The 14,627-nt window shown below is 35.6% G+C and overlaps 1 protein-coding gene across 1 annotated transcript in view; it reads right to left on the bottom strand.

The window, feature by feature from the left end:
* The window catches only part of LOC145769578 (VWFA and cache domain-containing protein 1-like), a 29,353-nt gene extending 16,773 nt beyond the window's left edge, over positions 1-12,580 (bottom strand). Inside the window, exons 1-11 of the mRNA XM_082581236.1 lie at positions 12,437-12,580; positions 9,936-9,998; positions 9,252-9,410; positions 8,171-8,385; positions 7,574-7,733; positions 7,044-7,188; positions 6,620-6,691; positions 6,177-6,320; positions 5,739-5,803; positions 2,516-2,654; positions 1,108-1,257 (exon numbers count right to left, since the gene is read on the bottom strand). Coding sequence (XP_082437362.1) covers positions 1,108-1,257; positions 2,516-2,654; positions 5,739-5,803; positions 6,177-6,320; positions 6,620-6,691; positions 7,044-7,188; positions 7,574-7,733; positions 8,171-8,385; positions 9,252-9,410; positions 9,936-9,998; positions 12,437-12,571 — 1,447 coding nt within the window. The 5' untranslated portion in view covers positions 12,572-12,580. The remainder of the gene's footprint in view (positions 1-1,107; positions 1,258-2,515; positions 2,655-5,738; positions 5,804-6,176; positions 6,321-6,619; positions 6,692-7,043; positions 7,189-7,573; positions 7,734-8,170; positions 8,386-9,251; positions 9,411-9,935; positions 9,999-12,436) is intronic.
* Between the last annotated feature and the right edge of the window lie 2,047 nt (positions 12,581-14,627).

The following is a 14,627-nucleotide window of genomic DNA, read 5'->3' as shown; positions in this document are numbered from 1 at the left end:
TATCACAACTTGTACGATCGGTGTGAAATCACTACGCCCCGGCGTCGAGTTGTTCCGTTCAACTGCACAGATAAGGAATATCACAACTTGTACGATCGGTGTGTTATGGAGAACCAAACCGTGAACCTTATTAAAACGACACAATCTGCCTGGCCTCAAACAAGGCATTGCAGATTGCGCAATTTGGTTGATGAGACAACACAATGGCTGCCAGACAACCGCTCTATCCTTCCGCCATTGTCTCGAGCCTAAACCAACCATTTGTCTAAAGTCTAGACCAGTGGTTCTCAACTGGGGTGCTGCGGCACCCAAGGGTGCCATCTACGTTTTGCAAGGGTGCCGCAAGTTATTAGAGTAGCGTTACCCCATAAACATTGGTCGTGAAAAACACGTGAAATTCTGAGGAAACTTGTGTAATACACGTATATTTCTCGTGTTTTAACGAGCCAATGTTTATGAGGTATGAACTATGCGCCCAGACATTGAAAGGATTTGTGTTAAAACTCAGCACAAATTTCGCACTGACTTTGTTTGAAACGACCTTCATTAAATTGTAGCCTACATGATATGATACAGAGCTGTAGTTAGTTTTATTTTTGCAAAAACTTTTTTCAAAATTATTTTTATTTAATGCAGAAACTTTTTGATTTGTATGTAGGTGCGGCCAAATTATTTGGTTGTTTGCAGGGTGTCGTAAGACGAAAAAGGTTGAGAATCACTGGTCTGAACTCTATTTTAGAGAAAAAGTTTAGACTTTACGCTACAGAGAAACAAATTTCAGACCGTTGTAGCTGGTGCAGTAGACTTCAAATTAATGTGCATATTATATTCGTTTTTCTGTTGGTGTTCTAGACGTTTAGAGTGACATCAAAGTGTTTCATTTTGAAGGCAAAACACGTAAAAGGATAAATGACGTCTAAAACATAGACTGCTATCGTAGGGTTACTGCAAAAAAATGTTTTTGACTCGTTAAAATAACGTTGGTCAAGTGCAGTATGTAGTAATTTTGTTTCAGCAGTAACCTTTAGTGGCTTCAACGTAAACAGACACCGCAAATGAAAAACTAGATGCGCAATCAATTTCGCTACACGAGAAAAAAGCTGTTACCTGCTTCATTTATAACAAACGAGTAAGATAATTCGTTTGGTCGAAAGTATGTAGATTCAGCCAACAATTCTTCCAAAGTCACATCCACGGCTGCGACACCCACCAAATTGGAGTTTACATATACTGGTAGACTTGCTGTTATCATTTGACCTGAAAATAGAAGAAAGAGATATAAAATAAAATAGAGCCAAATGTTTTAGTGATGACGAATTCACGAATTCAATGCATCGATTACAGTAAGAAAGCTTAACTGGAAGCAGAAAAGTTGAAGGTAAATATAGAATGTAAAGTGTAAACTATCAATCATACTAAAGAGCTGCTTAACTTTTCAGATTAAAATTATAGTCTCCTTCAATGTAAATGATGTAAGACGCTTGTCAGAAATTTCTACAATAGACCTACAGTAGCTTATATTTTATACAACTATATTAAATTCTAAACTACACTAAGAACAAACGGGCTACTATATAGAACAAATCTTCAAAAAATTAACTTGCACAGGCTTTCGAACTATAGGGCAAAAAGTTTGGGCTAAACTAACAATAAAAACTTAAACATTTCCGAGAGTTTTACCCTGCAGCCTGATCCAATGTTTTTTTTAGATTAAACGTATAACTGCTGTAGGCCTACAATGTATGCAGTACAATCATAATTGTTTATCTGTTGCAATGATGCAGCAAAGACATAAATCATCATTCGCTGGTTATAACTATATAGTAAAAGAAATTGGAGTTTTATATTAATTTTTCTACATAATTAATATACAAGATGTTAATAAAACAGCAGTAAATATTGTAAATATTACAAAAAAGTGATCAATGCTAAGCAAAAAAGCCAAGCAGAGCGAATTACATCAAATACAGGAATAAATTTTAATTTATATAGGCCTATTATATTATTAATATTTAAAATTATTTTAATTCTTGTATTAATTTAAAACCAAAATCTTTCTTTTGATATGATGTCTAACCCACATTGTTTTAAATGTCAAGCCCACAGCTACTTCGGTAACTTTATGCAGTAGGAGATTAGTTTGCATCATCATTCTTTTGATCTTGGTCGCTTTTAAAATAATCGGGTCCGCCATTATTTCAAGTAAGCATAATGGGTCCGCTATGTGGAACATTTTGAAAGCCACTCTGATAGTGAGTTTGTTAATCCTACTGTAATTGTATTCTAACACTTAATGTAGAGATTCTTTAAAAATCTGTTTTTGCATCACTGTGACCACGCAATCACCAAACATGTTAGATGGCTTTCTTTTGAAAACGGAAAATGGCAAAAGTTTAAAAGGTAACCAAATAACAATTTATGTTAAGTCAACATTTTTAATATATCTACAATACAGTATGGTCTTTTGACTTAAAAAATTACAATGTGTATGAATCCAATGTAAAAGTTGCATCACCTAGGCCCCAACTGTCCAAATATGGCACTGTCCAAATTGGCTCCGAAACTCGACGATTTTTAGTGGAGTAGAATTGGTAGTATGACGCCATTTGATTACGTAACATGCTTGGGTCCGAAATTGCAACAAATATTCCTCTCTGTAATAAATAAAGTTTATCGTTGCATATGGATTTAAAAGCCGAACAAAAATAAATGTTAGTATTATTACTGCAGACAGTGCACACCGTTTCGTCCTTCCAGCCTCCACAGTGCAGTAGGTACACTGGTATGGCCATGGAGATACATACCTCCGTAGGACGTTTTCCCAATTGGGGAACCTAGGCTCCAAATATGGTACTATACTTTCAACCTTGCCAAAGTGATGAAACTGCAAGCAGTGAGCTTTGCTCAATGCACAGCAAGGTGCCTCCAGTAAAGTGCTCCATCGGCATAAGCCAAGAGCGTCCATAACTGCAGACAGTGCACATAGTAGGGGAAGGCGGGGCAAGTTGTGCAACCGGGCAAGTTGTGCAAGTCCCCGTTTGAAAGGAAATAAATAGCGTAATGAATCTTTAACGTCATTATTATATTTTACCTATAATGCCTTTGAAGCACGTGAATCGCAGTTATCAGTTTTTTGGGTAGGTTAGGCTTGATCAACGATATAAGGTGTTTAGGTCTTAGGATCTAAATTCGGATGCAAACGAAATTTTGCTTTATGGATGCACAGTAGAACTAGTCAAACTTTAGCAGTAGGGGTCAGTAGACATATGATGTAGTTGTATTTTCGCAGGTAAAATTTTTTCGTACATTTGCTAGTTTTCTTGAAATTTTTTGTTCTTTAAAATATGTGTAAATGGGGAAAGTTGTGCAATTGATGACGGGGCACGTTGTGCAACTGTTCCTGTTAACCGCCTTTGTTAATTTACAAATGTTCTAGCCTATTAACCATTTTTACATAGTTTCAAAGTCTTCCACGTGAATGAATGTAAAAAATGACTTGTGAATAAATGTAAAAATAGATGATTTGTTATATTGTCTGTAGTTTTGTTGGGAGTAATAAATTGCTCAACTTGCCCCTAGTCAAAACGAACGATTGTTATTACTCAACTTACCCCATGGTGCTACACAGCTTGCCCCATGGTGCTGCACAACTTGCCCCGGAAAAATAAATGGGGCAACTTGTGCAATCGTTACTTAAACTTGAATACAGTGCAAAATAATGAATAAAACCAACCAGTTTTTGTCTAAAAACTTGGCTTATTAGCATGTTTTTGAAATGCAATACTTGAGTCTTCGAAAAAATTAGTGAAATAAAAAAATAGATTTAAAAAAAAACCTGCTCAACTTGCCCCGCCTTCCCCTAGGTAACTGGGTATGGCCACGGAGATATATACCTCCGTGTGACGTTTTTCCATTAGTGGAACTTATTACTATATAATACGTATTATAACGATAGGATATATGATGACAAGGTTTGCCTTTTCAGATGATCAGTGTTGTACGCGTCAATGAAATAAATTGAAGGCGTCAGCGCAAATTGCCTAAAAACTTTACGGCGTAAAGTACTGCGTCAGCTCTCAAAGAAATTGACGGCGTCAGCGCTATTTTAGCCAGGGTCTCACAAAACGGAAGTATTTCAACCAAGTGTAGGCTAACAATAGGTATAAAAAAAGAGCTGCTTTAGCTTATTAGTTATTTTTTTGTAGAAACACAAGCATTTCAAAACGTTTGTCTGACAATCTGCTGCATTTGGGACGCATAATGTCCTTTCCAAGCGAAAACATGCGTGCCACAGCAGCGCTGAATGGTAAGTTGGTGTGTTGTATTTCAAAAACAAGTCTTGAAAACGTTTACTCGAAACGTAGCCTATCACTGTTTCAAGCGCGTTGTGATGGATTAGCATATATAAATCTTATTTTAACGAGGTCCACTGCACCAACATTGCTCTTTTCAGGGGCATAGAGCTCTTAATGAAAGGTTTTTTAACCTCCGCGATGACATTCATTGATTTTTCGCTTTCTCTCTCTGATCCCTTGTTCTCGATACTGCTCACAATATGAGTGATCACCATTTGGCGAACTTCTTCAGCTTGTAATCTAGGGAGCCATTCCAACCAACGCGAAAGCGGCTAATTCGCATGAGTAGAGCTGGCCAGAATACATTGTGAAACTCTCATTGTGAAACGAGATTTTCCATGAAAACAAAAAATGACGCATAGCGCTTGACGCTTAAAATCGGCAATATAGTTGACGGCGCTATCACTTCCGTCAACTAAAAAGTAAACTGACGGCGCTAGCCTCAGCGTCAACAAAAAGTTGACGTCGTCAACGTACAACACTGCAGATGATAGTACTGTATATAAATGTTTGGACTCTCGACTATGAAACATGGTAGCCTAACCCGTTGTACACTAGTTGTAGCACATTCAGTTTTTATGCAACTTGCTTCAACAACTGAATTTCAATATATTGGTCTAGTCGTGTTGTTATGTTATTTGATACAATAAGGATTTCAGGGCGTGTAATTCGAGTAATCTTGCTCTTAATTTCAAATAACTTACACTGTCTTACAGAGTAGTGATATTAATGTGGTCATTATGACATTCTGCCTGACAGCATGCACGTATGCTTAGCTAATGAAGATGAAACACAGTTTTTATGTACAAAGGAAATACGCTACTGGGTACACAAAATGATTCACGCAATTCACAATGTAATGATACAACAAAAAAGAGCGCTTGAATACTACAGTTATTCAAATAACTGAAAACCTTGTTGGTAGTTTTCGCTAAGATTTGGTCCTTGATGAATTATATTTGTCAGTAGAAAAAGGGGGATCTCGTAAACGTAAAGATATGCTAAACACAATGAGCTAGTATTTTGAAATTTAGAAAACTGACATGTCTTTCTCTTTCTTTAAGAAGGCGTAGACATATTTGAATTCAAAGGGGAGTTACATAAAGTAATAGCAACACAAACAAGCTGCATAAATTTCATCAGTAACTACTTTACGACCTTACATTTGTACTTTACATGGCTGTCATAAAGTACAAACTACAAACGCTTAACGTTCCTAAATTTAAGCTCTGAAACCACGCAAGGTGACATAGCAACGAAACACCGTATAGGTACAGCCTACCATCACAAATAAAAAGTTTCCAAAGGTGAAGAAAAATGTAAATAAAAGTAGATCAAAAGTAGGGATGGTAGTTAAAAGTAATTTGTGCAAATAAATCTTACTGTAACATCTTCTCCATTCGTTATTCCTCCGCTCTGATCTGCCATATTTCGTAAAACCCGAAAATCTGCACAAAAGTAAAGTAGGACTACAATAAGAACATTAATTTCGTTTTGCAATTTAACCTAGGTACAGAGATCAAGCAAAATGCCTCCATTTTAATCTAAACACCTTTTTCAATTGCAACAAGTCAAAACCGTTTGAAAGTTTTTTACATGTATATTTAGATGATAATGTCCTTACATATTTTTTTTGCATACTGTAAATAAAAAATAAAACAAAACATGTGTTAAATAAACCCAATAACGTTAGTAATAGTAACTTTTATATGTCTGTGGCACAAAAAGTGAGCTCTCCGTCAAAGCTCAACCAAACTAAGTTAATAGTATTTTATATAAAAAATAAAATGCAAATAAAAGACAGATATAAACATGACTCACTAAGAGTGCCGAGACCAAAGGTCATGATAACTGCTGTGTTGTTAAGCTCTTGATTTCTTGTCTGCAGAGTCCTCAAAATGGTACTTTCCGAATCGGAAGGACTCCCATCAGACAAAAAAAGTATCACTCGATCTGCGACACGACCTTGTATTACAAAAATATTAAAATTGAATAGCCTACGCATGCTTAATGAAACAAGGAAAGCAGGAAACATAAAAAGGTAGCACAACTGCCGAAAGTAAGCAGGCCGATATAGGCTTTCGTTTTTTTTCCGTGATTTGTATGAGGCAAGCCTAATCACCTTGCTTTTCTAAAAAAGCTGGGACTTCATTTGATGAACATGGTTAAAAATTACTAGCCAACTAATGCTAAGTTTAGAAACGATTTCAAACGTACTGTAGATTTATTCCACAAATCTAAATATGTATATTCTTAGTTCCCACCTATATCAGATTTATGATTTCTCAACAAATAATCGAAGGAGACATCAAGAGCGTTTCCGTAATTTGTACCACCTGAAAAAAAAAGGTTATTCAGATTAATCGTGTATAATTCCGTAGCCGATATAACAATACACTCCATTGTGTGCTCCCTTGTATTTAAACAGCATTTGAGTATGAACAATCAATCAAGGAAAGATTCCTATGCAAGGATAGTTTAAAAACAATGTTTTTATCTGATTTTGGTAGGTCTTAGATTCATTGCAAGTAAAGGCATACGATACCAACCAAAGACTTTGAAAACTTTACCGGTTGGCATTTTCTTGAAAATCTTTAATAATGTGTGGTATTTAGTCTGAAAAAAGTGTTTTTAAGTCCATACAGTTAGAAAAACTGTTTTACCAATTTGTAAAACAAGATTCGTTACCCCCAGCCTGTATTGTGTCAATAAAATCTGAAATTTTCTTTTTGTTCTGAGGTGTGGCTTGAGCAAGCTGGTAGGAAAAGCACGCGTCGTTCGTCGTGTCACCCGCAAAAGTCTCAACGGAGCTTGAAAAAGCGACAACGGCAAACTGAAATAAAATAAAATGTTCGATAAAGATACTATCATGTGATGTGATCTATTTAAATAAAAATGACAAAATTTAAGTACGGTCATGGTAGGTTATTAGCAGACAGTGCACATTGACAAAAAGTAGCCTAATCTTAGTAGCCTACTGTACTTGCTTAATAGGTTAGCTACACCAATAAACTGATATTTTCTTCATGTTGTGTTTTGAGAACATCTTCTGTTTTCATCAGTTTCATGATGTTATAGCTTCTCAACATTTCTATGAGAGCTGTATTGAATTTTTCCATTTTTCTTGATTATTGTAGCTATGTTTAGTATTTTTTTTTTATAGGAGATATGACATTATTTTATAAAATACTCAACCTAAAATCCATCAAAATGCTTACATCGTCAAAAGGATTTAATGTAGATACAACAGTTTTGGCAGCCTCCCTGGCCAGTTCCATCAAAGAAACACCGTTGTGTCTGTCGGACATAGATCCACTTTTGTCAATCACCACTACAACGTGCTTAGGTCTTGGTACATTTGCTTGAACATACCAAGGTCTGCAACAGATTGAGTCATCTTGAATTTGTTTAGATTTTAATAGGTTTTGCTATCCAAACTAAAGTTGATGTATCAAGATGTTTTGATTTGCATAACCGGTTAACAGAGCAGAGGAACAGACAGCAGACCACATCTTTTACATCTGCCCGACGTTTACTCCTATAAGGGCAGTTGGCCTGTCAACGCTGGAGGACTCTACAATCAAGTGGCTGCTCGAAGAATGCCCGGACATTGGACCCCAATGAAGCGTACTAGACCAAAAACCTACCTCTCATACGAAAGAAGAAGAACACTAAGTGGTAATCATTTTGTAAAAATATAGTGTAAGCCCTGATTTCAAAACTTGATTTGTCTCCACTGCGATATGACCATTATTAATTTCTTGAAATCTGATGTGTTTTTTTTAATTTTTGTTTGTATCAACTTTTGTACTAACCGAAATCTGTTGTCAAAAGAACCACAACTATTAGACGTCGAAGGCAAAGCTGGAAACTGGGTCGTTACCCCGTGTTCACTGCCGAAGTATTGCCATTTCATTGACGGCAAAGTTTGCAGATTTTGTATGCAAGTATCTTGAAACGCAGAAGATAATTTCAGTGGTGATTGGGAAGCGCTCGATGAAATTTGTTCACAAACTCTGTTTGCTGCAACCTGGAAAACGTAGTAAAGTTAGCGGAAAACAACACGGGCGTAATTTCAACCAGTTATACTGTATTCTTTCAACTTGGTTTAATTTACTATCAATTTTGGTTAATCATGCACGTTTTTGCATTGGCGATTGGTTTGTTTTGGTTTGGAATCTTTATCTTCAGACTGACAAAGCCTTGATAGATTATTCCTGATAGTTTCGCATACTTGTAGAAGCTTTTGACCAGTGCTCTTCAAACGGATATAGCCTACTGTATCCTTAATTGTACAGTAGGCTATTCCAGATCACAAATAGGTTATACAACTGAGAATTGCACATTTCCATTTGTGAAGCATTGGGTCTACAAAGTTTTTAAAAAACTATAGAAAATATATCACGAGAAAATATGTTGAAGAGCACTGCCTTAGAATACACTTTTCAAAAATTGCAAAACATGCCTTTTCGTCAAGCATTAAAACTACTCATTATCAGGCATTAAAAACTACTCATATTATTGATAAATAACGTGTAATAATATGCAAGTAGGCTACTTCATTAACGACCATAACATATTTTTTAAAGTAGAAAGAAAATTTACAATGAACTAAAGGATTTAATAAGTGGCTTTATGCGTTGAATGGAAGGAACCTACAGCACTTTCCTAATTCATATGGTCTCGTCATGCAAATACACTAATCTTTGAAAGCATTTTTTATACTCCACTATGTAGCCTATACTAGTTTATATCATGCTTTGGTACAGAATAGGATGGAACATTTTACAAGAACTAACTTTCCATTTTTGTTTTTGTTTAACATAAAAATCACAAGAATCTAGCCCGCTAATTTGATATGATAAAAGTTAAGAATCATCAAATCCAGCTACTCACCTTGTTCTTAAATCGAGAATCAAATTCTGTCTGGCTCGTTGGAAACCTGCAGCATTCAAACGATGACGAAGATCCTCCATAAGCAGTTTCAACGACTGTTTGTAGATTCTTCACAACGGAAACTCTTTCGTCAAACTTTGTTGCAAATGTCGATGCCAACTAAATTTATAGCAAAACATTCTTCGTATCAATAAATATAAAAATGTATAAAAACATTATTTACTTTCTATAAATGTACATCCGCTTACAAGACTATTTTAGCATACTTCACTTTACTGAATCAGTTGCCTGCTTATACAGCATTCAGTTGTGCCTAATATACAGCGTGCTGGGCCAAAAGTAAGCTTACAGGTATTAATTTTTTTTTTTGTATGCTGTAAATTGACATGCGGTACACTTCATGAGATTAAACAGTTTCTGTGTAAGATATAACGAGCATTCTAGAAATTTAAAATTACCCACATGAAAACAATAAATTTACTTTTAGATCCAAACCCTACTTTTTATAACTGTAAGCCTACTTTTCGCCCACCCTGTAGCCTATATTGTTGCTGATTTAAATGTTTTTATTTTTGTTAAATCAATAAAGTCAATTTTTTGAGTTTTAAACTCACTTTTTTTAGAGTTTTAGGTCAATAAAAACTTGCCCTACTTATAACTCATCCAATTAATAATATTACTCACCGTGCTCGCGAGAGTTTGCCCGTTAAGTGGCTGATGACGAAAAGACAAACTGTCCAAGTGCTCCTGTGGGAACAAAAACAATACAAGGTTGTTGTTACGATCAGTAGCGTTGACAGAGAAGTCCAGTGGGTAATTTTGCGCTCGGGCCCGTGATGATTTTAGGGGCCCGTAACCTTTTCAAGAGGCCCGGAAATTCGATGAAATTATCGCTTATTCTTTGGATATAATATAGGCTACATTTTTCATTTCTTAAAAATGTTTTAATTTGAAGTCCAAGGATGTCATTGCTACCAGACCCAAATTATCCTCTGAACGGCCCTGGTTACGATACACTTTGAAATGTTGCAAAATTGTAGGTAAAGTAATAGAGGTCACTGCAGAAAAAATATTGTGCTTTTTTGCACCCTCGCGGTCGACTTGGTATCGCGGTCGAGGTGCACCCCCCAACTTGTCACAACTCATTTTGCCAAGTAGGCCTATGCATTTACTTTGTAGAGGTTTTCACCAAAGACGGTTTTGTGATGTATTTTTTTCGAGCGAAAGCGCATAATTGAGTTTTTCTAAGCATGAAATATCTGCCCCTATGTTTATTGTAGGATAAAATTTAACATGTAACTTATTAAAAAAATCTTGACTTGAAGTCAAAACGAATAAAAAACCGAAAAAATTTGTCGATACAAAATATTTCGATAAGTTCAAAACTCTAAGGTCTTTCCAATTATATTTGTTTCGAAAAGATCTGGTGTGTCATCATGAATTCACTACTGCTGAACCAGGCATTTAGAGGAAGTAAGAAAAGATTTATTTTCGCCGAAGGCTGTTTTGCATCTTTTTAATCTTCAAATTTTACGCACGAGGATATTTTTTAAAAGCGTAACCAGCAGTAGAGCCCTTTGTTGGGAAAAGTACAAAAAAGTTACAACTTAAAAAGAAGGAAAACCAAGTAATAAATTCTTTGTAATAAATGTAGTAAAATATGTGGTGCGGTAGGCTACTTAAATGTGGAAAAGCTTCAAAATCAAAAATTTCTAACTTGTAACACAGCAGCGTCACATCGGCAATATAAACGTGTTTGTAAATGGTCCAAAGTTTCTTAAATAAACGCCACGAAGAATAGTAATCGATAATGTCGGAATTAGTAGAATTGAGAAAATCAATGAATCATCACGTAAGAATTTGACCCTGCGCCGCTTGATCTTGAAGCTTCTTCGTTCACGAAATCACACGCAAACCAATTGGGCAACCGGGGCTCACATGTGACATGATAACAAGACATTCTAAATTTTGCCGTCTCAGTAATCTATACAAGTCATTACAATTCTTAAAACGGGAAGATATGTACAAACTGGAACTTGCCAAATTCATACATCATCTCATCAACATCAATCTTCCAAGCGTTTTTCAAGAGCACTTTCTCAAAATTCAGAGTGTACACACTCATAACACCAAACAGTTAGATAAAGCTCTGTTTTTTCTTCCACAAGTAAATAAAGCCTTTTCACAAAACCAGCTGTCTTTACGAGAGACCAAAGTTTGGACTGAAATTAACCAAACAATAAAGAACTTGCATATGAACTCTTTTAAACAACACTACAAATTTTTTTTGACTGAACTCTTATGAATATCGTTTCCTATTGTTTCCAAACAGAATAAAATGTGTGTGTAACATTGTTTCGCCCCTTCATCAGAGAAAGGAATAGGCCGTGTAGTGTGTATGGCCAGGAAGATGCGGTTTACTCCAAACCACACGATGTCGCTAACTGTTGAATTTTCTAAGATTAAAGTAATCAATTACTTTAATGACGTTACTCGATGGTACTTCATTGACGGTCGTCCGTCACTGGGTGACAGGCAGTCCTTAGACTAAAAATCCGCAAGGTTATTCGGTGCTGCCGGTCCTTTCTGGATTATACAGTGTATGTGCTGTATTTGTGTGATTATGCAACTTATTTGTTGTGCTGGAAAAACAAATAAGAAAACATCTCTTCTATTTATTTAGTTAGTCAATTTCGAGTAGTAGCCCTACTCTCTAGATTTTGAGCCTTTTTTAAACCTATACTTTTTTTAAACCTAAACCTAAACCTATACTGCTATCATGAAAAATTTTCATGTGCAGTATGTTGAAGAACTGAGTTGTGACGCAAACCCTTGATTTATTGAGCTTGACAGTTCCCTGTAACTTTCGTGGAAAATTATGTTAATTTTTCAATTCCTACTTTGTGATAAATCCCCTTTGATCACGTGACGTATCCAGTTCGATGACAACTACACGAACAGTTAGTGGTTGTTTTCAAACGTTTTAACACGCTTGGGTTACCAAGGGTTACAAAGCATTCTGCCAAACTTAGTTTCAAATTCAAACAATCCAGGTGAAAATGTTGACAAGTTTTATTGCGCAGAGAAAATTCAAATTTTTTTTAAATTACCTAACTACAGAAGTAACAGAACTATAGGGCGAATAACCGAAAGCAAAAAACAGACGATTTGCTTCTGTAGCCTACCTGCATTTCACGACGCTTCAGTGAATATTCTACTAATTCATCCACTCTTGTTGAAAACAGCCTTGGCTGAATGTTTTGACAAAGAACATGGTCAAATAAAATATACGGTAATATCCACAATATCTGTTTGTTCATTATGTGTATTTAATGCACTAGTCTGTGGAAATATAAAGTACTTTTTATTTTGTCAAATTCACTCACTTAACTTCATCACAACTCAAATTATTGAGCTTACATTACTTATCAAAAAAGTTTGATTTGTATCAAAAAGCTCTGTTTTTCAGCGTGCAAACAAAATGATGATCTATTAATTAATTATCTATACAGGCCTACTTCTGTTACAACCCCCATTAGCTGTAGTAGCTGTTAGCCTGCTGAAAGCTTATTTCGTTTTTTTTAAAGTTATTTTAATCAGCAAACCTATCGTGTTAAAGAGCTTACTTTACCTTGCGCTGACTGTCAGGAAGAATGCCCCCTTTCTATTATTTGGCCCACTAACGTTGCTGTATAAAATATTCCAGAAATATTACGAAATAAATCGTGCAAATTAACATGAAAAAACGCTGGCGTCACGATCTTGAGTAGGCTATGTGTTGCCTTGCATGACCACAACTCTATGACGTAAAATAATACATTTCCGTTTACTGATTCACAATGATGCTCAACTCTGTGAGATGGTATCTCCACTCGGACAAACAATGCAGGTAATTAGGGTTATTTAAAGCAAAATTAGCCTATTTTCGCAAGATTTTATTGTCATGGTTTCATTTTGTTTCAGTAAAAATATACAAAACTTCTCCAGCTTTAAAATTGTTTTGACATCTAAAAAATTACAGTCAGCAAAAAAGTAAATAAAATTTGAATAGTTGTTAAAGTTGATGGCTCGTTTCAATAATACTATAATATTGTATCTGAAGTTAGAATAAACGAAACAATGATTAATTGAAAAGTCTACCGTTTACTAAATAATCTTTTTGGTTGTTTGTAGCTCGTGTTGTTGAAGTTGCATCACCTAAGGCTAGGCTACTGCCACTGAGCAACTTCTCAGATAGCAAAACCAGTTAGTTTTCGTCTGCAGACATCGAATCAATGTAAAGATGACGAATTTTGCTATCTGCGATCTGTTCAGTTCAATTGGTTTTATTTCTGACCATCACAGCGAAAACAATACACGCCAACAATGGCAAAGGTGTAGAAAAAGGTAGAAGCGACAAAATGCAAACGTTCATCGTGCTTGAGACTGAAATAAGTTATTATGTTAAAAGAAAATTGATACTGTCGCAACACCTTCAAAAATCACTATGCTAAGCACAAAGATTCTTCTTCCTTTGTTAAAACTGTAGCCTACCTGGTTCAGCTGGTGACCATTTCTTATCACAGCATGTAGCCTAAGCTGTTGTGATTGCAAGACTATTATTGCAAAGCATGATTATTAAAGCATGATTATTATTGATATTATTATTATTAAGACATCCACTGGGATATAGTTTACTGTAATTCTGCTCTTTTGTGTTTTGAAATAATTGTAGGCCTATGCGTAAACCACAGATTACTGGTGAAAGGTAATAATAAGCAGTTACTGAATGTCTTTCAACCAGCACTGCTAATTTCACTTAGTTCTGACTAAGCTCTGTGTGAGATCTTACACCGTGGCCTGCTGGTGATACTGTATTCTCATCTGTATGTAGGCTACAGCGCGTGACTCCTGCAGTCCATTTCGTTAGTTGTCATGTGAATAACATCTCGTGTGCGCACTAACTTATAAGTGAGACCATAATTTGAGTTTCTTTTTTTTCAAATGAGTAACGTACGTAGATGTTCAGTCATGTGGTTGCTCCTACCGCAAGTGGAAAACAACAGAGCCATTACAGTGGCAAAAGTGCATTGCGGTAGCCCCAAAAGCTTACAACTTGGTCTCTCCAGTAAAGCAAACCTATATTTCCAAAAATTCAACAAATCTCTGTGGAAATTTCAGTCCTGTGAAGAAAGCAAAATTTAAAATAAAACGACTTACCATTAGGGCTGTTTGGTACAAAACTGTTTAAAACTTTAAAAGAATTTTTTTTTCTATTACAATTTGTATCATTTGAAAATAAGTTTCTTCCCAAAAAAAACTGTTTAATTTTGTTTCAAAATTCAACGTTAAGACTGAATTACAAGTCTGATGTAACAGAAGGCGTTAGGTGATGCA

The sequence above is a fragment of the Aplidium turbinatum genome, chromosome 1, assembly GCF_918807975.1.
Source record: "Aplidium turbinatum chromosome 1, kaAplTurb1.1, whole genome shotgun sequence".
In the NCBI taxonomy this organism is placed as follows: Eukaryota; Metazoa; Chordata; class Ascidiacea; order Aplousobranchia; family Polyclinidae; genus Aplidium; species Aplidium turbinatum.
Note: the sequence above shows the minus strand (reverse complement) of the source record. Positions and strands in the feature narration are given on the sequence as shown.